Source organism: Myxine glutinosa, chromosome 2, assembly GCF_964187855.1.
Source record: "Myxine glutinosa chromosome 2, kmMyxGlut1.1, whole genome shotgun sequence".
Lineage (NCBI taxonomy): Eukaryota > Metazoa > Chordata > Myxini > Myxiniformes > Myxinidae > Myxine > Myxine glutinosa.
Window position 1 is genome coordinate 79,352,816 of NC_136262.1, and position 27,335 is coordinate 79,380,150.

The 27,335-nt window shown below is 42.2% G+C and overlaps 1 protein-coding gene across 1 annotated transcript; it reads left to right on the plus strand.

The window, feature by feature from the left end:
* Nucleotides 1–8,496: 8,496 nt before the first annotated feature.
* Nucleotides 8,497–22,975, plus strand: IER3IP1 (immediate early response 3 interacting protein 1). Its single transcript, XM_068107940.2, has 3 exons — nucleotides 8,497–8,676; nucleotides 17,529–17,630; nucleotides 22,623–22,975. The coding sequence occupies exons 1-3, from the start codon at nucleotides 8,586–8,588 to the stop codon at nucleotides 22,676–22,678; spliced, it is 249 nt and encodes an 82-aa protein (XP_067964041.1). The 5' UTR covers nucleotides 8,497–8,585; the 3' UTR covers nucleotides 22,679–22,975.
* Nucleotides 22,976–27,335: the final 4,360 nt, after the last annotated feature.

The window sequence follows — 27,335 nt, forward strand, 5'->3', positions numbered from 1 at the left end:
GAACAAGATTGTAATCTTCATGGGATCAGAATTCGTGTTCAGCTTAACTTAGGATACCGCTTTAATGTGTTTTGAATGTATTTCAAGTGCAACATTTATAAATCCGATCTTATATACATACGTACCTGTTTGCTTGTAAGGAATTCTTCACCTGTTTGTGGTGTCTTGCTTTGCTCAACCATGGCGGAAAACACCTCTCTTTTCCTTTAATTATGACGTGCGTTTGCACCGTGAAATAAACAACCTCTTCGTATACGTTCGGTTGACCGTTCGCTGGTCGCTCGCTGCACGTGCTCAACGTGGAGCGTCGAGGTCGTGACAATTTGGGGCTCGTCTATATATTACGTACAGCACGTGGCGTGCGTGGATGGTTGGCCCAGCGTGATGAAGACTCTCGTCGGAGGAGGAATGGGGAGATTGTCTAAAATTGTAAGCCTCCAGTTTTTGGAGATCCCCTATAATCCTATATATTAAAGATAACTATTATATTAACAAATCAACACAATATATGGGATTTAAACTTGGACTCAGATCTCCCCACCTACTCCATCACCCCACCCCTTTCGTAATTCTCTCCCCTTTTATATCCTACAAACTTTATTTTTTTTCTCTCACAACTCTTCCAATCCTCATATCATCCTATCTTCTCTTCTGATTCTCAGTATTTAAATATTCTCGATTTCATCCCCAATCCCATCATCCACCCAGACCCAGCGCGTATGTAATAAACAGATGTTTCCAAAACATTCACCAACAGATGGCAAGAAACAGAATGTAGCGCCTTCTACTGTCACCTCTACAGAACAGCAGTTTCAATCTGCATGCCACTGTCCGGTTCTGAACCAAGGTTGGGATAGCTCAGAAGCCAGGGTTGGGATAGCTCAGAAGCCAGGGTTTGGATAGCTCAGAAGCCAGGGTTGGGATAGCTCAGAAGCCAGGGTTTGGATAGCTCAGAAGCCAGGGTTGGGATATCTCAGAAGCCAGGGTTGGGATAGCTTAGAAGCCAGGGTTGGGATAACTCAGAAGCCAGGGTTGGGATATCTCAGAAGCCAGGGTTGGGATATCTCAGAATCCAGGGTTGGGATAGCTCAGAAGCCAGGGTTTGGATAGCTCAGAAGCCAGGGTTGGGATAGCTCAGAAGCCAGGGTTTGGATAGCTCAGAAGCCAGGGTTGGGATAGCTCAGAAGCCAGGGTTGGGATATCTCAGAAGCCAGGGTTGGGATATCTCAGAATCCAGGATTGGGATAGCTCAGAAGCCAGGGTTGGGATAGCTCAGAAGCCAGGGTTGGGATAGCGCAGAAGCCAGGGCTGGGATAGCTCAGAAGCCAGGGTTGGGATATCTCAGAAGCCAGGGTTGGGATATCTCAGAATCCAGGATTGGGATAGCTCAGAAGCCAGGGTTGGGATAGCTCAGAAGCCAGGGTTGGGATAGCGCAGAAGCCAGGGTTGGGATAGCTCAGAAGCCAGGGTTGGGATAACTCAGAAGCCAGGGTTTGGATAGCTCAGAAGCCAGGGTTGGGATAGCTCAGAAGCCAGGGTTGGGATAGCTCAGAAGCCAGGGTTGGGATAACTCAGAAGCCAGGGTTGGGATATCTCAGAAGCCAGGATTGGGATAGCTCAGAAGCCAGGGTTGGGATAGTTCAGAAGCCAGGATTGGGATAGCTCAGAAGCCAGGATTGGGATAGCTCAGAAGCCAGGGTTTGGATAGCTCAGAAGCCAGGGTTGGGATATCTCAGAAGCCAGGATTGGGATAGCTCAGAAGCCAGGGTTTGGATAGCTCAGAAGCCAGGGATGGGATATCTCAGAAGCCAGGATTGGGATAGCTCAGAAGCCAGGGTTGGGATAGCTCAGAAGCCAGGGTTGGGATAACTCAGAAGCCAGGGTTGGGATATCTCAGAAGCCAGGATTGGGATAGCTCAGAAGCCAGGGTTGGGATAGCTCAGAAGCCAAGGTTGGGATAAGTCAGAAGCCAGGGTTGGGATATCTCAGAAGCCAGGATTGGGATAGCTCAGAAGCCAGGGTTTGGATAGCTCAGAAGCCAGGGTTTGGATAGCTCAGAAGCCAGGGTTGGGATAGCTCAGAAGCCAGGGTTGGGATAGCTCAGAAGCCAGGGTTGGGATATCTCAGAAGCCAGGATTGAGATAGCTCAGGAGCCAGGGTTGGGATATCTCAGAAGCCAGGATTGGGATAACTCAGAAGCCAGGGTTGGGATATCTCAGAAGCCAGGGTTGGGATAACTCAGAAGCCAGGGTTGGGATATCTCAGGAGCCAGGATTGGGATAGCTCAGAAACCAGGGTTTGGATAGGTCAGATATCAGGGTTTGGCTAGTTCAGATATCAGGGTTTGGATAGGTCAGATATCAGGGTTTGGATAGGTCAGATATCAGGGTTTGGATAGGTCAGATATCAGGGGTTGGATAGGTCAGATATCAGGGGTTGGATATGTCAGATATCAGGGTTTGGATAGGTCAGATATCAGGGTTTTACTCGGTCAGATATCAGGGTTTGGATAGGTCAGATATCAGGGTTTTACTAGGTCAGATATCAGGGTTTGGATAGGTCAGATATCAGGTTTGACTAGGTCAGATATCAGGGTTTGGATAGGTCAGATATCAGGGTTTGGATAGGTCAGATATCAGGGTTTTGATAGGACAGATATCAGGGTTTGGATAGGTCAGATATCAGGGTTTGGATAGGTCAGATATCAGGGTTTGGATAGGTCAGATATCAGGGTTTGGCTCGGTCAGATATCAGGGTTTTGATAGGACAGATATCAGGGTTTGGATAGGTCAGATATCAGGGTTTGGATAGGACAGATATCAGGGTTTGTAGAGGTCAGATATCAGGGTTTGGCTAGGTCAGATATCAGGGTTTGGATAGGACAGATATCAGGGTTTGGATAGGTCAGATATCAGGGTTTGGATAGGACAGATATCAGGGTTTGGAGAGGTCAGATATCAGGGTTTGGATAGGTCAGATATCAGGGTTTGACTAGGTCAGATATCAGGGTTTGGATAGTTCAGATATCAGGGTTTGGATAGGTCAGATATCAGGGTTTGGATAGTTCAGATATCAGGGTTTGGATAGTTCAGATATCAGGGTTTGGATAGGACAGATATCAGGGTTTGGATAGGACAGATATCAGGGTTTGGAGAGGTCAGATATCAGGGTTTGGAGAGGTCAGATATCAGGGTTTGGATAGGTCAGATATCAGGGTTTGGATAGTTCAGATATCAGGGTTTGGAGAGGTCAGATATCAGGGTTTGGATAGTTCCGATATCAGGGTTTGACTAGGTCAGATATCAGGGTTTGGATAGTTCAGATATCAGGGTTTGGATAGTTCAGATATCAGGGTTTGGATAGTTCCGATATCAGGGTTTGACTAGGTCAGATATCAGGGTTTGGATAGGACAGATATCAGGGTTTGGATAGGTCAGATATCAGGGTTTGGAGAGGTCAGATATCAGGGTTTGGAGAGGTCAGATATCAGGGTTTGGAGAGGTCAGATATCAGGGTTTGACTAGGTCAGATATCAGGGTTTGGATAGGACAGATATCAGGGTTTGGATAGGACAGATATCAGGGTTTGGAGAGGTCAGATATCAGGGTTTGGAGAGGTCAGATATCAGGGTTTGGATAGGACAGATATCAGGGTTTGGAGAGGTCAGATATCAGGGTTTGGAGAGGTCAGATATCAGGGTTTGGATAGGTCAGATATCAGGGTTTGGATAGGACAGATATCAGGGTTTGGATAGGTCAGATATCAGGGTTTGACTAGGTCAGATATCAGGGTTTGGATAGTTCGGATATCAGGGTTTGGATAGTTCGGATATCAGGGTTTGACTAGGTCAGATATCAGGGTTTGGATAGTTCGGATATCAGGGTTTGGATAACTCAGTGGGCAAGGTTTGGATTGCTAAAATGTCAGGGTTTGTATAACTCGGAGGCTGAGGTTTGGATCGCCCCTGTTTGTGGCGTCTGTTTGTTACTTGGAAAAATAATTTTTACCTCTGTCACCAAAGGTGGATTGAGGTTATGTTTTCACACCTGTCTGTTTATTTGTTTGTCTGTATGTGTGTGAAGAAGATATCTCAAAAAGTTGTGGACGGATTCGAACGAAATTTGGCAGAGATGTAGTGTATGTGATAAGGACGAAATGATTAGATTTTGGTGAAGATCCGGATTCGGATCCGGCTAGTAGATTTTTAAAAGTGATTCCTCACCATTGGGAGATCGGGCCAAAAACGATATATAGCAGGATATGTCAAAATGTTGTGGACGTATTTGGACGAAACCTGGTGGGCAGGTTGGGTGTTTGACAAGGAAGAATCGATTAGATTTTGGTGAAGATCTGAATATCGATTCGGATACGGGTTTTTAAAATTATTTAACTGGGTTATTAAATTTTTAAAGTGATTCTTCACCATTGAGATATCGGGCGAAAAGCGATATATAACATGATATTTAAAAAAGTTATGGACGAGTTATGACAAACATGGTGGATGAGTTTGTTCGGTGACAAGAACAAGCGATTAGATTTTGGTTCAGGTACGAATCCAGATCATTGGGACACAAAACATGAACTGTTCAGCCTGACGGAGGTGTCCGCCCTCCCGAGTGCTGTTCTAGTATGATGTATGTTTGTCTGTAGCATTGTTTGTCTGTCTGTGTGTTTGTTTGTCTGTTTGGCTGTTTGTTTGTAATGATTTCTGTGCAGAGTTTGAGAAGCTTTTTCAAGTTTTGATTTTTTTTTTAATGTGAATAGGTTTTTTTTAGGCCAAGGAACCTAATGTACAATTTTGCTAAAGATTCGAATCTGGATCTGGGTCAGAGAAATTTTAAAGTGATTCTTCACAATAGGGCAAAGATAGAGCGATAGGGCAAAAAACAATATGATGATGATGATGACCACTCCTTTTGCACCGTGACGACGACTAGGGCTGCCGAAGCAGTTTCCTGGGCTATTGGGCACAATCCTGGATGGGTCACCACTTCAACGCAGGATACCCAAATGGCTCATCCCAGCAAGCTGGTACTCAATTTGCTGACCTTGGAAGGATGACAGGCTGAGTCAACCCCTCTGGCGTTAATTCAACGATCGACCAGGATTCAAACCCAGGATCCCAGGCCAGCACCCTAACCGCTAAGCCAACACCAGGCTGAAAAACAACATATAGAATGATATTTCAAAATTTATGGATAGATTATGAGTTTACGACAAAACTTGGTGGATAAGTTGGTTAGACAAGAACAAGGACATTACATTTTGGTTCAGGTGCGAATTCTGATCCGACCTATCGGTGGGATACAAAATGTAAATTTGTGGAAATTATGTGTGTGACTATTGGTGAAGTATTGATCTCGATAGTTCTCGAAGTATTGAAGTAGAGTTCTACTTACTCGTACATGGTCATACGGTGGTTACATGCTTCCTGTGAATCCTATGCCTTCATTTCGTTCGACAAACATGGCGAAACCGGAGTAAAGGTGGATATTCCACCTAGATGCAGCCAATGCTCCCCAGAAGCTGGTTGAAGGTCTCGGCGGATAAACCCGTGGTGAAATGTTGATTTTCAGGAGAGGAAAATATCAATAATTTGGGGTGACCAGAGCGGGGTGGTTAAACAAAATGAACATTCCAGCGGCAAAAAACGATTAAAAAATGGCAGAAGAAGAAAAATAACCCCAGGAAGGAGGAAAGTTTGTCAGGTTGGTGTGAACAGCGAGTGGGTGGTGAAGTAGAACTCTGCTGATAGTCCCAAAAGAAACCAAAGAACAGTGAAGTACCATATTTACTCGCTACACTTTATCACGCCATTTAGCTCCAAGCCCTTCGAGATGCGAGAGTCCGCATAAAACAAACCCTCTTCTTCTTCTTCTTCTTCTTCTTTTTGTGCTTCGACCTCTCGTACCGAGAGACTTGATTGGTTGTTCCTGGTTTTAAACCATGCCCCACTAACCGAACGTTTGCTCGCAGGGCTTCAGTATGTGAGGAACAAGCTTAGTGAATTGATTCTGCCTGCAACGTCTGTTCATGTAGAAAATGATACATGTAAAGCTAGAAGTCACTACAAACTGTTCATCCTGGTGGAGGTATGTGCTCTACCGATATCATTCTATTTCTTTTCACCCAAGTCACAGGAACACATGACCATCGCCAGTATAAAGGATCCAACAGCAAGATGTATGGGTTTATAGTTTCATTATTTAGTACAAAATAGAAAAGCAGGTAGGCCTATACCGTGTTTAGAGGGTACGTACACGGTATGAGGAACAATTAAAGTGATGATCAATATCTGGAGGTTTAATATAACAGAAGGGATTTAATGGCACCTTCTAACTTGAATCCACCCAGGATAATTGCGCATCACTCCTTTCCGATTTCATCTTCAGGCGCTGTATGACATCATCACGGGCGCGCTGAATGGGGACTGGCGATGATGTGCGCTGAAAAAGAGTACTCAGTTTTCATTCCGTTTGTTTTCTTTCTTGTTGTACACCGCTCCTTTCCTATGCCATCTCCAGGTGCTGCATGACGTAATTGCCGGTCACCGAAGAGGGCCCTGGCAATGACGCGCGCTGAAAGGGAGTACTCAGTTTTCACCCCAGTTTCTTGTTTGTTTGTCCGGGCGATATCTCAGCCATCCTTTGAGCTATGAAGCTAAAATAATGGGCACAATAGTGAGCACATGCTTTGGCAAAAACAGTATTCTTTATTTTTTGATTGATCAATTAATTGATTAGTTATTTAATTATTATCGATTAATGAAGTACTTATTTATTTCCTTTCTCATCTGGCCAATATCTCAGGCACCTTTTCAGTTAGGAAGCTGATATTTTGACATGACAATAACCAAGTTATTTGGCTGTAAAGGCTATTTTTGATTTATTGATTAAGCAATTAATCGATTAATTATTTAATTATTCGATTAATGACTTAATTCATTCAATTTTCTAAGTTACAGATTCGGATGAAATTGTGGTGGTTTAGGTATTCTATTAGCCAATTGTTATTTATTTAATTTTTTTGATCATTATTTATTTATTTTCATTATTAATCATTTATTTATTTTCTTTCTCATCTGGGCAATATCTCAGGCACCTTTTGAGCTAGGAAGCTGTTTGCTTGTAATGATTTCTGGGCACAGTTTTTAAGCTTTTTGAAGTTTTGAATTTTTTTTTAAAATGTGAATACGTTTTTTTTAGGCCAAGGAAACTAATGTACAATTTTGCTGGTATTGTGGGTATATCTGGGCTGGTATATCTGGGCAATATCTCAGGCACCTTTTGAGCTAGGAAGCTGATATTTGGACATGATAGTGACCAAGTCATGTGGCTATAAAGGATATTTTTTATTTATTGATTAATTAATTAATTAATCGATTAATTATTATTGATCAATTTTTTTTCTTTAATGACAATTAATTACTTTTTTAAAGTAACAGATTGGGATGAAATGGTGATGGTTTAGGTATTCTATTAGCTAATTGATTAATAATTTAATTATTTTATGATTACAATTTTTTTTTTCATTATTAATCACTTATTTATTTTCTTTCTCTTCTGGGCAATATCTCAGGCACCTTTCAGCTAGGAAGCATGACAGTGACCAAGTGATGTGGCTACAAAAGATATATTTTTGATTTATTGATTAATCAACTAATTAAATTAATTAAAATAATTAAATTAATTAAATTAATTGATTAAATGAATTAATCAATTGAATCTAGATTAATCAATGAATCAATTAACTATTCATTGATTAATCAAGTAATGAATTAATTCTTAAATATTTTCGATTAATTAATTCTTTAATTTTCAAAAAGTTACAGCTTCGGGTGAAACATTGGTGGTTTAGGTACGGTATGCTATTAATCAATCAATTATTGCACACACCTCCCTCCCAATACCGTCTCCAGCTGCTGCACTGCGCATTGCCGGGCGCCGAAGGCTCCCCCCGAAATGACGCGCGCTTGAGGATATTTATTTATTTGACATGGGGCGGTGGTTGAATGTAGCTCTGCTTAGTTTTTATATCGTCAAAAATTATATTGGAGGAATTTGTATATAATGAGCAAAGGGAAAGGTTATTAATATCAACCTTAATTTTACATCATTTACAATGCAAGGACATTTTTTATCGTTATTATATTCTATTTTTTCACATACTTAAGTAAAATAATAAAGTTCTGCGAAGGTCTAAAATTATTCATAAAGGTCGACGGAATAAAGTTGCAGCTTATAATGGTAAAAGGCATGAACTGGGGGATGGTGTCATCGTATTACTATTAGCTTCCAAATTGTTCATTTTTTCAGCAATTCCCAAATAGTGCATGTGCTCTTTAGCAGTTTACATAGGCTGTGGTGGTGTAGTTAGCGGCAGCACTTCAGCCTTGATTTCGCGCTATTGATTAGGTTATATATTTCCCTCCCATAAAGTACGAGTAATACTACTAAACGTTTGTAATGTGTTGATGTTTGACTGTTGGATCATTTGGCTTTTAAAAACCTTTTCGTGTTGTGGTTGTGAAAGGAAGGAAGGAGAATTCAGTGCCACCTGCCACTGCCACGATTGCTGCCAAGGCAATGGCCTTAACGTTATACGCGCTTGTGCAGGCAGTGCTGCTGTGCGTCAACGCTGTGGCCGTGCTGCATGAGGAGCGATTCCTCGCCAAGAGTACGTAGCCGTGGGTAGTTGTGGCAATTCACCGCTGATAGTCTTGGTAGTTGTGCTGTGTACCGGTAGTCTATTAATTCGAATTGTTATTGTGCTGTCCAACGATAGTCTAAGGACTCTAGGTAGTTGTGCTGTTCAACGGTAGTCTTGGTAGTTGTTCTGTTCAACGGTAGTCTTGGTAGTTGTGCTATCCAACGGTAGTCTTGCTAGTTGTACTGTCCACCGGTAGCCTTGGTAGTTGTACTGTCCACCGGTAGCCTTGGTAGTTGTACTGTCCACTGGCAGCCTTGGTAGCTGTACTGTCCACCAGTAATTTTGGTAGGTGTGCTGTTCAACGATACTCGATAGTCTAGGACCCTAGGTAGTTGTGCTGTCCACTGGCACTGGTCGTCTTGGTAGTTGTGCCTTCCAACCATAGTCTTGGGAGTTGTGCTGTCGAACGGCAGTCTTGCTAGTTGTTCTGTCCACCGGCAGCCTTGGTAGCTGTACTGTCCACCAGTAATTTTGGTAGCTCAGATGTGCTGTTCAACGATAGTCTAGGACTCTAGGTAGTTGTGCTGTCCACTGGTCGTCTTGGTAGTTGTGCTGTCCGCTGGTCGTCTTAGTAGCTGTGCCTTCCAACCATAGTCTTGGTAGTTGTGCCTTCCAACCATAGTCTTGGTAGTTGTGCTGTCCAATGGTAGTCTTGCTAGTTGTGCTGTCCAATGGTAGTCTTGCTAGTTGTGCTGTCCAATGGTAGTCTTGCTAGTTGTGCTGTCCAATGGTAGTCTTGCTAGTTGTACTGTCCACCGTAGCCTTGGTAGTTGTACTGCCCACCGTATCCTTGGTAGTTGTACTGCCCACCGGCAGCCTTGGTAGCTGTACTGTCCACCAGTAATTTTGGTAGATGTGCTGTTCAACGGTAGTCTTGTTAGTTGTACTGCCCACCGTAGCCTTGGTAGTTGTACTGCCCACCGTAGCCTTGGTAGTTGTACTGTCCACCGGCAGCCTTGGTAGCTGTACTGTCCACCAGTAATTTTGGTAGATGAGCTGTTCAACGGTAGTCTTGGTAGCTGGGCTGTTCAACGGTAGTCTTGGAAGCTGGGCTGTTCAACGGTAGCCTTGGTAGTTGTGTTCCCTTGGATTTACTTGGATGTAGAGACCTGAAGCATTGCTTATTTGTCTCTCGTTGCATCAGCCCTTTGTTGGTATTGTGTATACTTCAGGGGTGGTTCTTTCAGTGTCTTTCCAGGGCTGATTTGAACTGGTTGACTGTGCTGGCATGAACAGCTTCTCTGGGTAGTCTGTTCCAGCTGTTAATGGTTCTTGTTGAGAAAGCCTTGTCTTGTAATGGTTCTTCTCTGCTGTTTCCTCATTTTCTGAACATGCCCTCTAGTTTGTGAGCCTTCATCCCTCTGGAAAAATATCTGGGCCACAGTGTGATCAATTCCTTTTATGATCTTGAATATCTGAAGGAGTTCAGGCCTCTGCCTCTGTAAGCAAGTGTGGGGAGTTTCAGGAATTTCAGTCTCAGGATATTCCCGATGATGGAGATAGGGTAGTAACCTTGTGGCTCTTTGCTGGACTTTTTCAAGTACATCTTCGTCCCCCCTTGAACATAGGATACCATACAGGATTTCAGTATTCCAGGATTGGGTGAACAATTGTCTTGTATAGTTTGAGCAGACCGTTTTCATTCAGTGCTGAGACGGATCCCTTTATGTTGCCAAGTTTTGCTTCATTAGCTACATGGGCATTGCTACCCTAGCGGCTAGGGTGCCAGCTTAGGATCCTGGGTTCGAATCCCGGTCGATCGCTGAATTAACGCCAGGGGGGTTGACTCAGCCTGTCATCCTTCTGAGGTCGGCTAATTGAGTACCAGTTCACTGGTAATTCCCTGCTTGTCGTAAAAGGCGACAAAAAGGGTTGGCGGCAGGAAGGGCATCCGGCCGTAAAACATTGCTTCAAAAAGGGGACCAAAAAACAACAACAACCACGGTCCCCGAAAAAGGCCAACCCCCGCTTTGCGGGGAAAAATGGCCTCTAAAGGTGGTTTTTTACATGGGCATTGAAGGACATAGTGGTATCAAAGTACTCCCAAATCCTTTTTACTATTTCAACTATGATTACGTTTAGCCAATCTTCCTGGTGGCTGCGCCGTCCCTGGTGGCGATTCTGTGTCGTATTCTGTTGGTTGTACTGTATCCTTGTAGCTGTGCTATGCTTGAATGGCCATGCACATGTTGCGCTTTTACCTATTTTTTGTAAAAGTTGTATGTGAAAGTATATATTTTATACTGCTTTTTTTTTTCTTTTTTTTTTTACAACACTTTTATTATCACACGCTTTTATTTCACTTCATCTGAGCTTTGTTTGTTTGTCCCGTTTCAAATCTTTAAGCCGTTCGTTTTCTAGGTTCCATACATCCTAGAGAGCTGAAATTTGGCCCACGGTACTCTTTTCCGGTACATTTTAATCTATCAAAATTTAATTTTAAAAATAATAAATTTTAAAAAAGGTTTAACACTTTAAAAGAAAACAAGACTAAATGTCTCACAGCGGCGTAGCCGGACTTGTAAAATATTATAAACCACAAGCACATATGATTAGCTTTTCAAACAGTCACTAATGCTGTTTATAACATTAAACAAAGAAATTTGGAGGAATCCCGACATCCGTGAGGTAAGCTTTACTTACACAACCGAGCGAAGAATCTACTGTAATCTATATACCCCACAAGGGCTGGAGGTGTGCTCATTTACCAAGCTGCTAGCCAGCGCTTGCCAAGCCAGCCTTTCCTTAAGGGTTTTGAATGGAATGCTTCCTCGAATGCTTAAACCACTTGGCGATCTCTCCGCAAGAAACCTTGGAAAATGAACACACACCCAATGTTCTTGAGACCCGACCATAGATCGACTGTAATCTATATACCCCAAAGAGGAATGGCCCTTTCTGCAGCTCCCCTAGTGAGCGGGTGTAGGCCTACTAGTAAATTAAAATGTCGGTCGGTGGATTCAGCCGTCGTAATGACATCACAGACATAATGACGTAACTGACACAAAACTGCTGCTACTTTAGTGTGTAGAAGATGATATATTTTGACTTCCAGTACGTTTGCAGTCACTACGAAGGGATTAGTGTTATGATTAGATTTGCTATAATATTAACGTTATATTTCGAAAATGATATTGCCATTAAAAGACCGAGGCGAATTCCTTACTTCTGCGATTATTAATATTATTTCCAAACACCGCTTATCACTGATTCATGAACCATACACCGCTTCAATCCATCAACTTTGTATTCATGACATTGGGATTAAAGTGTTATGGTTATATTTACTATATTATTATTATTACGAGTATAAAGCCCGTCAAAATTGATGGGTTGAAACAGTTTTTGACGGTACAGCGGCATGAGCATACCAAAGTCTGGGCCTAGTGTCAGGGGTGCTTCTATCATATTTATTTATTAGACATCCTACAGACGTAAATGAACACTCGTTTTACTCTGCGCACTTTGCACGTTCAGCGAATGTCCCCTCCCTGTGCCTTGTATTTATTGTGATTAAAAAAAAAACAAAAACGCTTCCATCCACCGACCTTGAGGCTCGGTTTACAAGCCACCATCTACAATTCCAATGTAAGAGACATATTTATTCTTCTTTTGGGTCTTCGGATTCCTCTAGGTCTTTTGGGTCCTCTGGTTCATTTGGGACTTTTGGGTGTTCAAGCTCTTTTGCATCCTTGGGATATTTTGGGTCTTTTGTGTCCTCTGGGTAATTTGGGTCTTTTGGGTCCTTGGGTCTTTTTGGTCATCTGGGTCTTTGAGGTCTTTGGGGTCCACTGCACCCTCAGGGTCTTTAAGGGTTTTTTTGGTGTTTTAGATTGACATCCTACAGACATAAATGAACACTCCGTTTACTCTGCATACTTTGCACGTCACATTCAGCGAATTTCACCTCCCTACGCCGTGTATTTATTGTAATTAAAAAAATACGCTTCCGTACACCGACCTTGAGGCTCCGTTTGCAATCCACCATCTACAATTCCAATGTAAGAGACATAATTACTCTTCTTTTGGGTCTTCAGAGTCCTAAGGGTCTTTTGGGTATTTGGGGTTTTCAGGGACGTTTTGGTCTTCTGGGTATTTTCGATTTTTTGGGGGTCTTTGGGATATTTTGGGTCTCTGGGATATTTTGGGTTTTTGGGTCTTTTCGGTCTTTGGGGTCATTAAGGGTCTTTGAGATATTTTGGATCCTTGAGGTATTTAAGGGTCTTCTGGATCTTCACTGTATTTTTAGGTTTCATGGTCTTTTGGGTCTTCTGGGTATTTAAGGGTCTTTGGATCTTCAGGATCTTTTGGGTCTTTGGGGTATTTTGGGTATTTGGAGTCTTGGTGGTCTTTTGGGTATTTAAGGGTCTTGGGGTCCTTTCAGTGTTTTGGGTATTTGGGGTATTTATGGGTTTTTAAGGGTCTTGGGGTCTTTTCAGTGTTTTGGGTCTTTGCTGTCTTTATGGGTCTTTGGGGAATTTGGGGTCTTCAGGGCCTTTTGGGTTTTTGTTGCCTTTTGGGTCTTTAAGGATCTTGCGGTCTTTGGGGTATTTTGGGTCTTCTGGATATTTAACGGTCTTTGGGGTCTTTTGGATATTTGGGGTATTTTGGGTCTTCTGGATATTTAAGGGTCTTTGAGGTTTTTTGGGGCTTCAGGGTCTTTTGTGGTCTTTTGGGTCTTAAGGGTCTTGGGGTTTTTTCAGTATTTTGGATCTTCGGGGTATTTATGGCTCTTTGGGGAATTTGGGGTCTTCAGTGTGTTTTGAATTTTTGTGGTATTTTGGGTATTTAAGAGTCTTCGGGGTATTTTGGGTCTTCGGGGTATTTTGGGTGTTTGGGGTCAATTGGGTTTTCAATGACTTTTCTGTCTTTTGAGCCTTTGGGGACTTCTGGGTCTGCATGGTGTTTTGGGTGTTTAGGGTCTATTTGGTCTTTGGGGTCTTCTGGGTGCTTGAGGTTTTTGGGTCTTACCAAAATTTTGGGTATTTGGGGCCCATTGGGTCTTTTCAGTCTTTACAGTCTTTCGGGTCTTTTGGGTCTTCAGCGTATTTTGGGTGTTTGGGGCCCATTGGGTCGTTTTGGTCTTTTCGGTATTTTGGATTTTCTGAGTCCTTGGGGGTCTTCTGAGTCATTGGGGTCTTTTGGGTCCTCTTTGTCATTTGGGTCCTTGGGGTTATTTTGGGTCTTCCCAGTCCTTGGGGTCCTTGGGGTCTTCTAGCTTCATTATATTTTGTGTCTTTAACAGTCTACAGGGTATTTTGGGTCTTCAGGTATTTTGGGTGTTTGGGGTCTATTGGGTTTCCGGGGTTTTCTGTGTCCTTGAGGTCTTTTGGATATTCAGAGTACTTGGGGTTCTTCTGAGTCCTTGGGGTCTTTTGGGTGCTTTTTGTCATTTGGGTCTTTTGGATCCTCAGGGTCTTTGGGGTATTTTGGGTCTTCAGAGTCCTTGGGGTCTTCTGAGTCATTGGGGTCTTTTGTCCTCTCTGTCATTTGGGTCCTTTGGGTTATTTTGGGTCTTCCCAGTCCTTGGGGTCCTTGGGGTCTTCTAGCTTCATTATATTTTGTGTCTTTAACAGTCTACAGGGTATTTTGGGTCTTCAGGTATTTTGGGTGTTTGGGGTCTATTGGGTTTCCGGGGTTTTCTGTGTCCTTGAGGTCTTTTGGATATTCAGAGTACTTGGGGTTCTTCTGAGTCCTTGGGGTCTTTTGGGTGCTTTTTGTCATTTGGGTCTTTTGGATCCTCATGGTCTTTGGGGTCCATTGGGTCTTCATGGTCTTTTCAGTCTTTTGGGTCTTTGGGGGTATTTTGGGTCTTTGGGGTATTTTGGGTCTTTGGGGTATTTTGGGTCTTTGGGGGTATTTTGGGTCTTTGGGGGTATTTTGGGTCTTTGGGGGTATTTTGGGTCTTTGGGGGTATTTTGGGTCTTTGGGGGTATTTTGGGTCTTTGGGGGTATTTTGTGTCTTTGGGGTATTTTGGGTATTTTGGGTCTTCAGAGTCCTTGGGGTCTTCTAGGTCTTCATTATATTTTGTGTCTTTAACAGTCTACAGGGTATTTTGGGTCTTTGGGTATTTCGAGTGTTTGGGGTCCATTGGGTATTTGGGGTCTTCTGGGTCCTTGGGGTCTTTTGGGTCCTCAAAATCTTTTAGGTCTTTTAACCGGTGGACACACAGTCGTGTTCAAAGATTTCCCCTTAAACCCCCCCACTCAAATCCCTCCTAAAGCATGACTCAAAGCCTTTAAAACCTAGCCTTATGAATGGACACACACACACACACACACACACACACACACACACGCGCACACGCACACACAATTAATTGTACAGTATCGGTTGTTCCTAAACTTAAATAATTTAAAGGATTGTTGTAAATGATGTTAATTTTACAACATCCCACATTCAACTTTATTTAAATTGTAAACCTCAAACATAGTTTCTCCACCTAAAGCACACACACACACACACACACACACACACACACACACACACACACACACACACACACACACACACACACACACACACACACACACACACACACACACACACACACACACACACACACACACACACACACACACACACACACACACACACACACACACACTGTTTTATTTGGTAGATTACGAAATTAATTTTTATTTTTTAAATTAAATTTTCATTAAATTAAGAAATTAATATTAAATTAAGGAACCTGGGCTTAATTTGTCTGAAGCAGTCCGAAGGTGAGGCATGACGCCGAAGGCCGAGAAGTACCGTATTGTTGGAAGAGCCGTAACGCCGATGCTTTTCATATTTGATGGTCATTTTAACAATCGGTTTGTTTGTGTTTCACACTGAATGAAAAACGTGAGGGTAGAGCATGGCGATTGTGATATATGACAGGTTCGATGATATGTTTGGCATGAATGGCATATAAATCAAAATGGCGGCGTGTGGAGAGTCAGCCGCTGCACCGCCGTAATGACATCAGACGTAATCACATCACCCTGTCATGTGACCAGATCCTCAGCTCTGATTGGTATACGTTTTAGGGGGCATAGATACATACTACTGTGTTCAAAAAGTATCCGACCTTTATTTTTCTTGCGTAAAAAAGAAGAAGCTAGGGAGGCGTTGATTGGTGCACGTATGTAGGCGATCCTAATGTGCACGCGTGAATTTTTTCCCACCTGCAGAAGCTGTCATTCGACGGCAGACCGCCGATGAGTGAGGACATGTAAGTGAGCGCTGTTGGATTTTCGTTTTTGACAAAATGACGGAAAAACTTGAACAACGCTACTGCATCAAATTTTGTGTAAAGCTTGGCGATTCCCAAGTGGAAACGATCCGCAAGATTCAACACCGTTCATTCCATTATGAAGGAGGATTTGGGCTTCAGGAGAATCTCAGCGAAGTTCGTACCAAAGCTGCTAACGATTGAGCAGAAGCAACTCCGTTTGGAGATCGCACAGGACATGTTGGAGACTGTGAACAGCGATCCCAGCTTCCTCAACACAGTGATCACTGGCGATGAGTCCTGGGTTTATGGGTACGACCCAGAAACCAAGTTGCAGTTTTGATGCAAGTTTGATGAAACACAAAATTTGATGCAGTAGCGTTGTTCAAGTTTTTCCGTCATTTTGTCAAAAACGAAAATCCGATGGCGCTCACTTACATTTCCTCACTCATCGGCGGTCTGCCGTCGCATGACAGCTTCTGCAGGTGGGAAAAAATTCACGCGTGCGCATTAGGATCGCCTACATACGTGCACCGATCAACGCCTCCCTAGCTTCTTTTTTTTTACGCACGAAAAATAAAGGTCGGATACTTTTTGAACACACTACGTACATACATGCATGCAGACGGACAAACACTGTTCGAGACGGCTTTGCCCGATGGGCTACGCCGTTAAAAAAAAAAGAAAAAAGTGTGTATCCCTAAAACATGTTTTTTCATTTACTTATTTTCTTTTTTTTTTTTCTACAAACTTTAAAACTTTTATTTCAGTTGAATTATGTACTTGAACACTAGAAGACAAATGATCTTGTTTTTGCTTCCAAAAACTTCCAGTTTAGCAGTACTTGGCCAAAATAGTATGTCATCTCGACCAATCAAATTTACCGCTCACACTCACATTGGGGAATGTCAACATTCAGACAAAATAGTGGCTCAGTAGTGTATGTCCATCTATATTCCCCCCTCCCCACTCCTGCGATACCCTATACCCTCTAGTACTTTGTGAACTGAGTACCCTTTGTCATTCAGCTCTTCCATGAGATTGCTGGTTGTCTCATCTGAGAATATAGGTTGTGTTATTGGGATCCCAGATTCAAATTCCTTGTGTAAAAGCAATTTAAAATCCTCATAAACTGTGTGGAGGATGCATGATAGGCATTCCCTATATGCAAATATATGCAAATGAGTTTTTCTAATTCCCACTAAAATTACACTGCAAACCAGGAGTTAGTGACTCTCCTTGACCATGTTGTAACCTATTTTTGACTGGGATTGCTTTTTGAGCTCCAGACGCTAGAGGGTGCCTGCACCCTTCCACGACTTGCCCTTGGAAGCAAGAGCACTCGAGGAACAGCTGATCCACCAGAGTAGATGTAACCAAGATACTTGTGATGTGAATGGAAATGTAACCCATGTTTACCTAAATAATCACGAATTCGGTGAAAGATGGCTGAATTTGTGATCGAATTGGTTCCTTTGTTTCGGTGCTGAAACACCACGATTGCATCAATTGCAATATCGCATGACTTTATAACCTCCTCATTGTCTTTGCAATAAAAATGATGAACCTGCTTGAAGCCAAACTTTGTGCTCTGCACAGTTGGATGGGCAACGGAGCAGAGTGTCGGAGGCTTTGGAGAAGACCCGGGCATGAAATCCCAAATTGTCAGCCTCATCAAATCGGTGCGCACACTTTTAAGGAGTAAGTCTGCCGGTTGTCTCATCTGAGAACGTGACTTTTGGATCCCAGCTTCAAATCTTTGTAACCTAATGTTTGAATGAGTAATGTAAAATTACCACTGATGTGTTGTACTGATTTATATGGACAAGCTCCTCCATTACCCATAGAGCAATGGAGGTGTGTATGTGTGAGTCAGTTTGAAATGCAAATATCTATTTTTAGTTTAGAACTTCTGCGAATATTTCAACTTCAAATTATTTGATTATGCCTCCGCTGGCAAAGTCGCTGCAGGCATTATGTTTTCGCGTTGTTCGTCCGGCTGTCAGTTCTTCCCGGCTGTCAGTTCCTCCGTCTGTGCATCCATGATAGGTTTTTGTTACCACGATAACTTAACAACGGCTGAAGGGATCTAGGTCAAATTTTATCCAAGTGTGTATAATGATGGAAAGATAAACGGATTGCATTATGGGGTTAAGAGGTCAAAGGTCAGAGCCTATGGAGTATGGCTCCCCACTTTGAGTAGGTGCTAGGGAGGTGGGAAGGTTAGGTAAAAATTCTGTTACTGGGCTAACTTTTGAAGCAGTGATGGGATTTTGACCAGACTTCACTTGGTACAAGTATATATTATGATGCAAATATGAACTGACTAAATTTTGGCATCAAGAGGTCATAGGTCAGACAGAGGTCATGTGAGGTAAAAATGTGATAATTGAGAACAAATGAAGGAATTTAAATCAAACATTGTACAAGTATTATAATGATGTAATAATGTGGGTGGAGGCATATCGGTCGACATCGCGACCGAACTCTATTGAAAATTAGGTCGCCACGTCAAAATCCAAGATGGCTGTCACCATATCTAAACCTTGTGAGCGCGATATCTTGAAAAGTAAATGTCTGAACCCTGTGAGTGGAATATCTTGAAAAATAAATGAACTACTAATGTCTAATCCGGTGTGTGGGTGTATCGAGGCATAAGGAAGAACGCTATTGAAAATTGGGTCGCCACGTCAAAATCCAAGATGGCCACCACTCTACATATGTCTGAACCTTGTGAGCGAAATATCTTGAAAAATAAACGAACTACTAACTTCTAATCTGGTGTGTGGGTGTATCTACGCATAAGGACGAACGCTATTGAAAATTGGGTCGCCACGTCAATATCCAAGATGGCCGCCGCCATGTATGTCTGAACCTTGTGAGCGGAATATCCTGAAAAATAAGCGAAGTACCAACTTGTGGGTGTATCTACGCATAAGGAAGAACGCTATTGAAAATTGGGTCACCACGTCAAACGCCAAGATGGCCTCCACCATATATATGTCTGAACTTTGTGAGCGAAATATCTTGAAAAATAAGCGAAGTACCAACTTCTAATCTGGTGTGTGGTTGTATCTACGCATAAGGAAGAACGCTATTGAAAATTGGGTCGCCACGTCAAAATCCAAGATGGCCGCCTTGTGTCTTCCACTTTGTCAACTCGCATCACTTCACCGATGGGGGACCGAGGCGTAACGCTTGTGATGCAAATATGAACTGACTAAATTTTGGCATCAAGAGGTCATAGGTCAGACAGAGGTCATGTCAGGTAAAAATGTGATAATTGAGAACAAATGAAGGAATTTAAATCAAACATTGTACAAGTATTATAATGATGTAATAATGTGGGTGGAGGCATATCGGTCGACATCGCGACGTCAAATTGTCTCATTAAAAAAAAAAAAAAATTAACTGTATCTTTGATTTAAATTTGCTAAGGCAGAAATGAGCAACTGTGGCCTCGGGAAATGTTGCTTGCATTTAGTGACTGACGAGATGCAGCGGATGCAGAGCTCGTGAAAAGCGGGATTTCTGAGCCCCGTCTGAGGGTATGGCCGAGATAACAATTCTGAGACTGTGGAGGTGGTTTTGTCTTTGTGGTAATTTTTTGAAAGCAACATAGCAAAATAAAGAAAAACAAGTTTCGTCCAAATCCATCCATAACTTTTTGAGATATCCCGCTATGTATCGTTTTTGGCCCCATCTCCCAATGGTGAATAATCACATAAACATTAAATAATTCTCCTATCCGAATCAATATTCAGATCTTCACCAAAATCGAATCGAATCGTCCTTGTCAGACACCCAACCGGTCCACCAAGTTTCGTCCAAATCCGTCCACAACTTTTTGAGATATCTTGCTATGTATCGTTTTTGGCCCTATCTCCCAATGGTGAAGAATAACTTTAAAAATTCTAGTAGCCGGATCCGAATCCAGATCTTCACCAAAATCCAATCATTTCGTCCTTGACACATACACGACATCTGCCAAGTTTCGTCCGAATCCGTCCACAACTTTTTGAGATATTTTGTTCACAAACAAACGGACAGACAGACAGGTGAAAATATAACCTCCAGAGGTCAAAATAAATAATAATGTAATTCAACTTATCAAGTGAAGGATTCCAACAAATGTGGCTTTATATTTTAAAATAAATGATTTATGTCCAACTTGTTCTTTAAATGAAAAAATATATATTTTAAAGAATTTCATCGGATATCAAATCTACTACTGCTACAGTGCCTTTGGAAAATATTCACACCCCTTGACCTTTTTCACATTTTGTAGTGTTACAGCCTAAAATGGATTTAAGTGAGATTTTGCTGCACGTTTTGCTGTCATGTGCCATCGGTCATGTGCCTTTTTCTGGAGTTTTTTTTTTTTTCGATTTGACCATTGATTCTGGAGTTTGCAAAAAGGCATGTGAATGTCTCTGAGAACACGAGGCAAACGATTGCAGTGGTCTGATGATACGGAAATTGAACTCATTGGTCTCAGCTCTTTCACGAGCCTCGATTCAGTATACAAAAAAAAAAAAAAAAAAAAAATGCAATTCACTTACTCTGGTGGAAACCGAGCACAGTTCATCACCCATCTAACACCATGCCCACTGTGAAGCATGGTGGTGGCAGCATCATGCTATGGGGATGCTTTTCAGCAGCAGGGACTGGGAGACTTGTACGGATAGAGGGAACTATGAATGGAGCTAAATACAGGCAAATCCTTGAGGAGAACCTGCTTCGGAGTACAAAAGATCTAAGACTGCAGCAAAGATTTATGTAACAACAGGACAATGACCCCAAGCATACAGATAAAGCAACACTGGCATGGCTTCAGAACAAGAAACTGAAAGTCCTTGAGTGGCCCAGCCAAAGCCCAGACTGGAATCCCATTGAGAATCTGTGGAAAGACTTGAAGATTGCTGTTCACCGACATTCCCCATCGACCGTGACAGAGCTTGAGAAAATCTGCAAGGAAGAATGGGAAAAACTTCCCAAATCCAGATGTGCAAAGCTGATATAGACATACCCAAGAAAACTCGAACCTGTAATCGCTGCCAATGACGCTTCTGTGAAGTATTGACTTAGGGGGTTGAATACTTATGTAAATTAGATATTTCTGTATTTCATTAATTATTTTGTAAAAAAATTCTCAAAACAAAAAGTTCCACTTTGACATTATGGGGTGTTGTGTGTAGATCAGTGAAAAAATCTCAATTTAATCCATTTTAAATTCAGGCTGTATCACAACAAAATGTGAAAAAGACAAGGGTTTGAATACTTTAGGAAGGTGCTGTATAAAGGCTCCAATTATTCCCACCTTGTGGGGTTGGCTGTTGAATGTTTTGGCCTAGTCTTTCACAAACTGGCTGGCCAGGCCTGAAGTTTTACTGGAGCTGGCAGAAGTTTGTGATTTGTTCAGGGTGCCAGCGATGACTCACCCACTATTTGCGAAAGACACCGTGAGATCTTTAATATTTACCAAACACGAGATATGGCAGACGGGTTCTCCGAACACTTGTTCTGTTGCACGGTATGAATCACCTTGCCTGTGAAACACCAGTGTGACAGTTTATAGCTGGGTCTGGATTGAAACCCAGGCTAGACAGCTAAGAGGTGATTCTGCATACCTCTAAGGCTCAAAGCCATCCTACTAGTCTTCACCAGATGTATTATTTGTCCAATATGCATTTATGTGAACCGAGATCTGATAATGTATTTTATAATACTAGGGCATTGCCCGTACGTGGGTGCCCGTTCCTTGCCAAAAAAAAAAAAAACGCTACCCGTACGCTCTACCCCGCCCGTACGCCCGTAAACAAAAAAAACAACGCTCTTCGCTTCCGCCCTTCGCTCTGACTGAATTGGGAGAAATAATGCGCATATGAAATCGAGAAATTATTATTTTCTCCGGAAGAAATCGAATTACGAACCGTACCGTAATGGCGGTCAGCTCGTAACGCGCTCACCTCCGCTCGTTCTCACATCGGCCACGCCTACGCAACAAAGCGTTCTGTGATTGGCTGCCGGAAGTGAAGTCTTCACTGTCCGGAAGTTCGCAAATCGTCGCAGTTACGATGAATCGTTTTAATTTAATCGCAGTTTGAATTCGTTTTAAAACATAGTTTAACGGCAACATAGTTTTCCAACGTGAAATAAATGAATGCGCTGTCAAATGTGCCGTCCGAGGTAGAGTCTGATCGCCACGTTCGGCACACGTGATAGCTCGCTGCTCTCTGATTGGTTGAAGCGTTTTTTGGACATAGCTCGGTAAGTACTTGTCCGATTAATTTAAAACCTTGAAAAGGCACATCCTCGGGTCCCCAGCAATATACCTGGCAAGTTTAAAGTATATCGGACCCGTGGTTGTCGAGAAACAGCGGTCACAGACAAACAAACACACAGACACACAGAGATTGCTGGAATTATAGATAGATTAGGCTTTTTGGGCTTGTCTCACCAAAATGGGGTAACATAATAAATTAAATTAATGTGATATAAAAAGATGTAAATGATGTAAATTGATCATGTGACGCCTCTAATATGTGTGTGTGTGTGTGTGTGTGTGTGTGTGTGTGTGTGTGTGTGTGTGTGTGTGTGTGTGTGTGTGTGTGTGTGTGTGTGTGTGTGTGTGTGTGTGTGTGTGTGTGTGTGTGTGTGTGTGTGTGTGTGTGTGTGTGTGTGTGTGTGTAGTACCGCTGATCTTCTTGAACTCCATCACAATCGTTTTGCTTCTCTTATTTGGATGAACATGATCAGTGCACCTGCTGATGGAATGGTAACGCAGGAGTTTCGACTGTTTACAACTTTTTATATGTCATTTTGAATCTTGAAAGTAAATAGCCTTTTTCATCCAGACATCCATCGATTCCACATAAATTTAGTCGTTTTTGTGTAAAGTGACAGTAAGACTGTTTTGTTTTCAATTGCTGGAGGTTTTAGGCATTTAATTGTATCCAAGAAGTTGTGCAAATTTACAATTTCATTGATTTCTGTGAATGGCTGAAGTATTATTGAATAAAACAGATAACTTTATGGGCCTTAAATCTGCCTCTATCTATCCTTTCCCCCAACCTCTGTATTTCCTATAAACCCCTCCCCCATTTCCCCTTTTACTTATATGCCTTCCCAACCTTCTTTCCCTTCTCTCCCTTCTCTCCCCATTGCATGACCCTTTCTCCATCTTCCTTTCTTCTCTCCCCAATATAAATTCTCATTGTAACTCCCTCCCTATGCAAATGTAATATGTAGGTTATTTTTCGGGTGGGTGGGGCTGTGGGGGGAAGGGAATGGAATTCTGTTCTCACTTTTCTTTTCGTAAAAGACAAGGCTTGACATGTACAAGACTGTTTATGTAAAAACCAATAAATACAGTTCCCAAATCCTATTGCTGTTTCAGTACGATGAACTGGGGAGGCAATGACAAATCACCGTTCATGAGTGCATTTCCATTGCAAATGCTGTTTCAGGAATCCCCAGTACCCTGGAAATGGGTATGGGACTTAATCCCCCATCCATTATGCTGGCAATGAGGAAGTTAGGAGTGGAGGAATGGTTGATCAGAGTAGTGATGGCAATGTACAAAAGAGCGCGCACAGCTGTAAGGACGAAGGACGGGAACAGTGGTGAGTTTGAGGTGAAGGTGGGAGTGCATCAGGGGTCAGTACTAAGTCCACTACTATTTGTAGCTGTGATGGAGGTGCTGGCTCAGAACGTAAAGGAGGGTTTAACGTGGGAGTTGTTGTATGCAGATGATCTGGTGTTGATTGCGGAAAGTATGGATGGACTGAAGGAAAAGATGAACAAGTGGAAGGAATGTATGGAGACAAAAGGTCTGAAGGTGAATATCGGAAAGACGAAGGTGATGGCAAGTGGTAAAGCATGTGGTGAGGTGGAAAGAACTGGGAAGTGGCCCTGTGCTGTGTGCAGGAAGGGTGTCGGAGTGAACTCCATTCAATGTACAATGTGCGCTGAGTGGGTTCATCAAAAATGTAGTGGTCTGAGAGGGTCATTAACCAGTGTGGCAGCTACATTCAAATGTAAGGTGTGCACAGAGGGAACTGCAGATGGAGGAAATGTTGAGTTGGATCTTGGAGACGGCGTGAAGCTGTAAGGTGTGAAAACATTTTGCTACCTCGGAGACATGCTGAATGGAGAAGGTGGATCAGACTCAGCAACGGTTGCTAGAGTGAGATGTGCATGGAAGAAGTTTCAGGAACTGAGTGGCGTGCTGATGAGGAGGGGAGTGTCGTTGAAGCTGAAGGGAAAGGTGTATGCTGCATGTGTGAGAAGTGTTATGATTTATGGGAGCGAGACATGGGTAATGAACGTAGAGCAGCAACGAAGGTTGGAAGGGGTGGAAATGCGAATGGTTCGATGGATGTGCGGAGTATCGTTGAGAGAGAGGAAGACAAATGATGAATTGCGAAAAATGATGGGAATAGAGCCTGTGATTGATGCTGTGAAGAGGAACAGGTTGAGATGGTTTGGTCATGTGTTGAGGAAGGATGAAAGTGACTGGTTGAGAAGAGTGATGGAAATGAATGTAGAAGGAAGTAGAGGACGGGGAAGACCGAGAAAGACTTGGCTAAAGATGGTGGAAGAAGAAATGCGGGCAAGGGGGTTAACAAGGAGAGATGCAGAAAATAGGGCAAGATGGAGAAGATTGTCATGGGGACCGCAAGGCTAACCCCCGCTCTAGCAGGGAAAATGGCCTTAAAATGCATGTTGTTGTTGTTGTTTGTGACTGGGAATTAAATAATGGACAGCAAGTCTGTGTTTGTGTGGGCCATCTTCACCTGTATAATGTAATTCATTATAATTGTTGTCCGTGTTTTTGCAAATTGGTGTTAGACACTGCCTTATTAACAATAATTTATTCTTACGTCCATATTAATAATATTGTTTGTGGTCCTTCAGATAGTTTCTGGCACCAGGATACCATGTATACTCTCTGAGCATGTTTCCCAGTTTCACATCCTTCTGCTTCTACTGGCTTGATCCATTGAATTATTTTTGCAGCAAAAACGTTTGGCCTATTTAAAAAGTTAATAGGGTTAGATCGATTTTTAAAAGATTATTGAAATACTTTAATGCCTCCATGTCATTATCTCCACTGCTCACATCCACTTATTTGTTCCCCTTTTCTCTCACCTGTGAAACCAACTTCCCCAGTCTGTTCAATCCCATTCTTTCCTCCAGGGCTTCACGACAGCTGTTCACCACTCCCTTATGTCATCCCCCATCCATACTCATCATGATCTCTGCTACCCCCAACTGCTACAAGTCTGCATTCCCAAGCACTCCCTTTTTCCTGGTTATTGTGATTTTCCCCCGCTTTCCCTCACCTCGTTTTGTTTGTTAGTTGTCGGTTATGGGTTTGTGATTTCCTCTATCACAAACATTTGAAGAATGGTCCTTTTTTGTTTCGTCCACACTTTCCCCTTCCTCTTCTTGCTGTGTTGCATTCGGCCTGTGTGCAGCTTGTTCACCCCCATGTGCCCCGCTCCCCTTCCCCTTGATATCACTCTCACTTCTACTTTCCTGTTGACGTTTCCCCCTTTCTATTTCGTCCCATCCATTCTGGTCTAGCTCTTCCACAAACCTCAATCATGTATAGAAAAAAAACTTTCATTCTTGACTTTTTGAAGAATGCTTTTGGAAATGATGTCAGAGAATGTTAAGATTTTAAAAATTGAATATGACAGTCTCTCCCAACGATTTTTTTTCAGCTGTCCCTGATTCGAAAGATTTTGAAATATGGTTGATCATGATTGGGCTTCCAAAACCAATGTTTTTGTTTTGTGGCGTACCAATCTATTGGGGGTGGCAAGGCACACAAAATAACCCATACCAAAATTCATGTGAAAAAGAGAAATGTAAACTAGACAAACTTGGGGAAAGATGTATAACATTCAGGTATGAATTCCAACATGAGCCATGTATATCCCAACAAGCTTGTCAAACTCTGTGATCATTACATATCAACTCGTTATCCTATAAAACAATTCAAGTCTATAGCCGGATGTTGGCTTAATGGTGAAGACTACCTTAGGATATTAGGGTCTTGAGTTTGAACCCCCTGTCGTGCTGTTAAATAACTCCAGGTGGGTTAACGCAGCCCGTCATCCTTCCAAGGTCGGCTAAATGAGTACCAGCTCACTGGAAACGAGAAGCACTGCATCAGCGGCACGGCCACGCTCCAAGCAATGATGCAACGTACAGCTACTGGCTGCATATGAAGTAATGATTCAAGAGTTATAAAAAGCATTCCCTGATACTGTGCTGGGTGAGAGCAAAGAGGATATAACATATTGTCCAGAGACATTTATTCATGTATGAGGATTAATCACTGAGTCTATCTCTTAGCAGTAAAGCAAAATAAAAAAATAATAAGGATGATAAATTCAATCCAATGTAGTATAATAAACAATTTGAATAACATTTCACTTTGTCTTTCTTCCAGTAACATGTGAGGTACACTGCATGATTTCCAGAAATTCTGAAACCATCCTTGATCTCAGGAAACGGCGAGGAAAAAGAATATAAATATATCATGGGAAATGGCACCTTTATCATAATAGTGTGAACCGCACCAAAATATAATATTGTGTTGATAGCTTACACTGTGACTCATGATAGAACAAAATAAAATGACACATGAGTATAAAGCAAAAATAGTCAAACTATGCCAGGTAGTAGTGTGGGTCTTCTATTTGCTGCCAGAACTGACATATCCAAAGCTTAATTGTTTATAATGACTTCAACCAATCAATAAATATACAAAAAATGTCATCCTACCGATCAAAAAGGCCACAAAACATCATTGTCCAACCAACCAAAAAACCCACCAAAAAAAGGCATCGTCCCACCAAAAAAGACACAAAAACGATATTATCCAACCAATCAAAAAAGACACAATAAATGACATCATCCCACCAATCAAAAAAGCCACCAAAACATTGTTCAACCAATCAAAAAAGACAATAAATGACATCATCCCACCAATCAAAAAAGCCACCAAAACATTGTTCAACCAATCAAAAAATCCACAAAAACGTCACTGTCCAACCAATCAAAAAAGCTACCAAAAAATTTCATCGTCCAACCAATCAAAAAGCCACAAAAACGTCATCATCCAACCAAATAAAAAAGCCACCAAAAAACGTCATCGTCTCACCAAAAAAAGACACAAAAAACGACATCGTCCAACCAATCAAAAATTTGATCGACCAACCAATCAAAAAGCCACAAAAACGTCACCATCCAACCAATCAAAAAAGCCACCAAAAAACGTCATCGTCCCACCAAAAAAAGACAAAAAACGATATTGTCCAACCAATCAAAAACGTTATCGTCCCACCAATCAAAAAGCCAAAAAACGTCACCATCCAACCAATCAAAAAA

Coding starts and splice junctions, on each gene's coding strand:
- IER3IP1 (XM_068107940.2), top strand. CDS start 8,586: ATGGCCTTAACGTTATACGCGCTTGTGCAGGCAGTGCTGCTGTGCGTC. Junction 8,677..17,528: donor GGAGCGATTCCTCGCCAAGA/GTACGTAGCCGT, acceptor TGCTCTGCACAG/TTGGATGGGCAACGGAGCAG. Junction 17,631..22,622: donor GGTGCGCACACTTTTAAGGA/GTAAGTCTGCCG, acceptor GTGTGTGTGTAG/TACCGCTGATCTTCTTGAAC.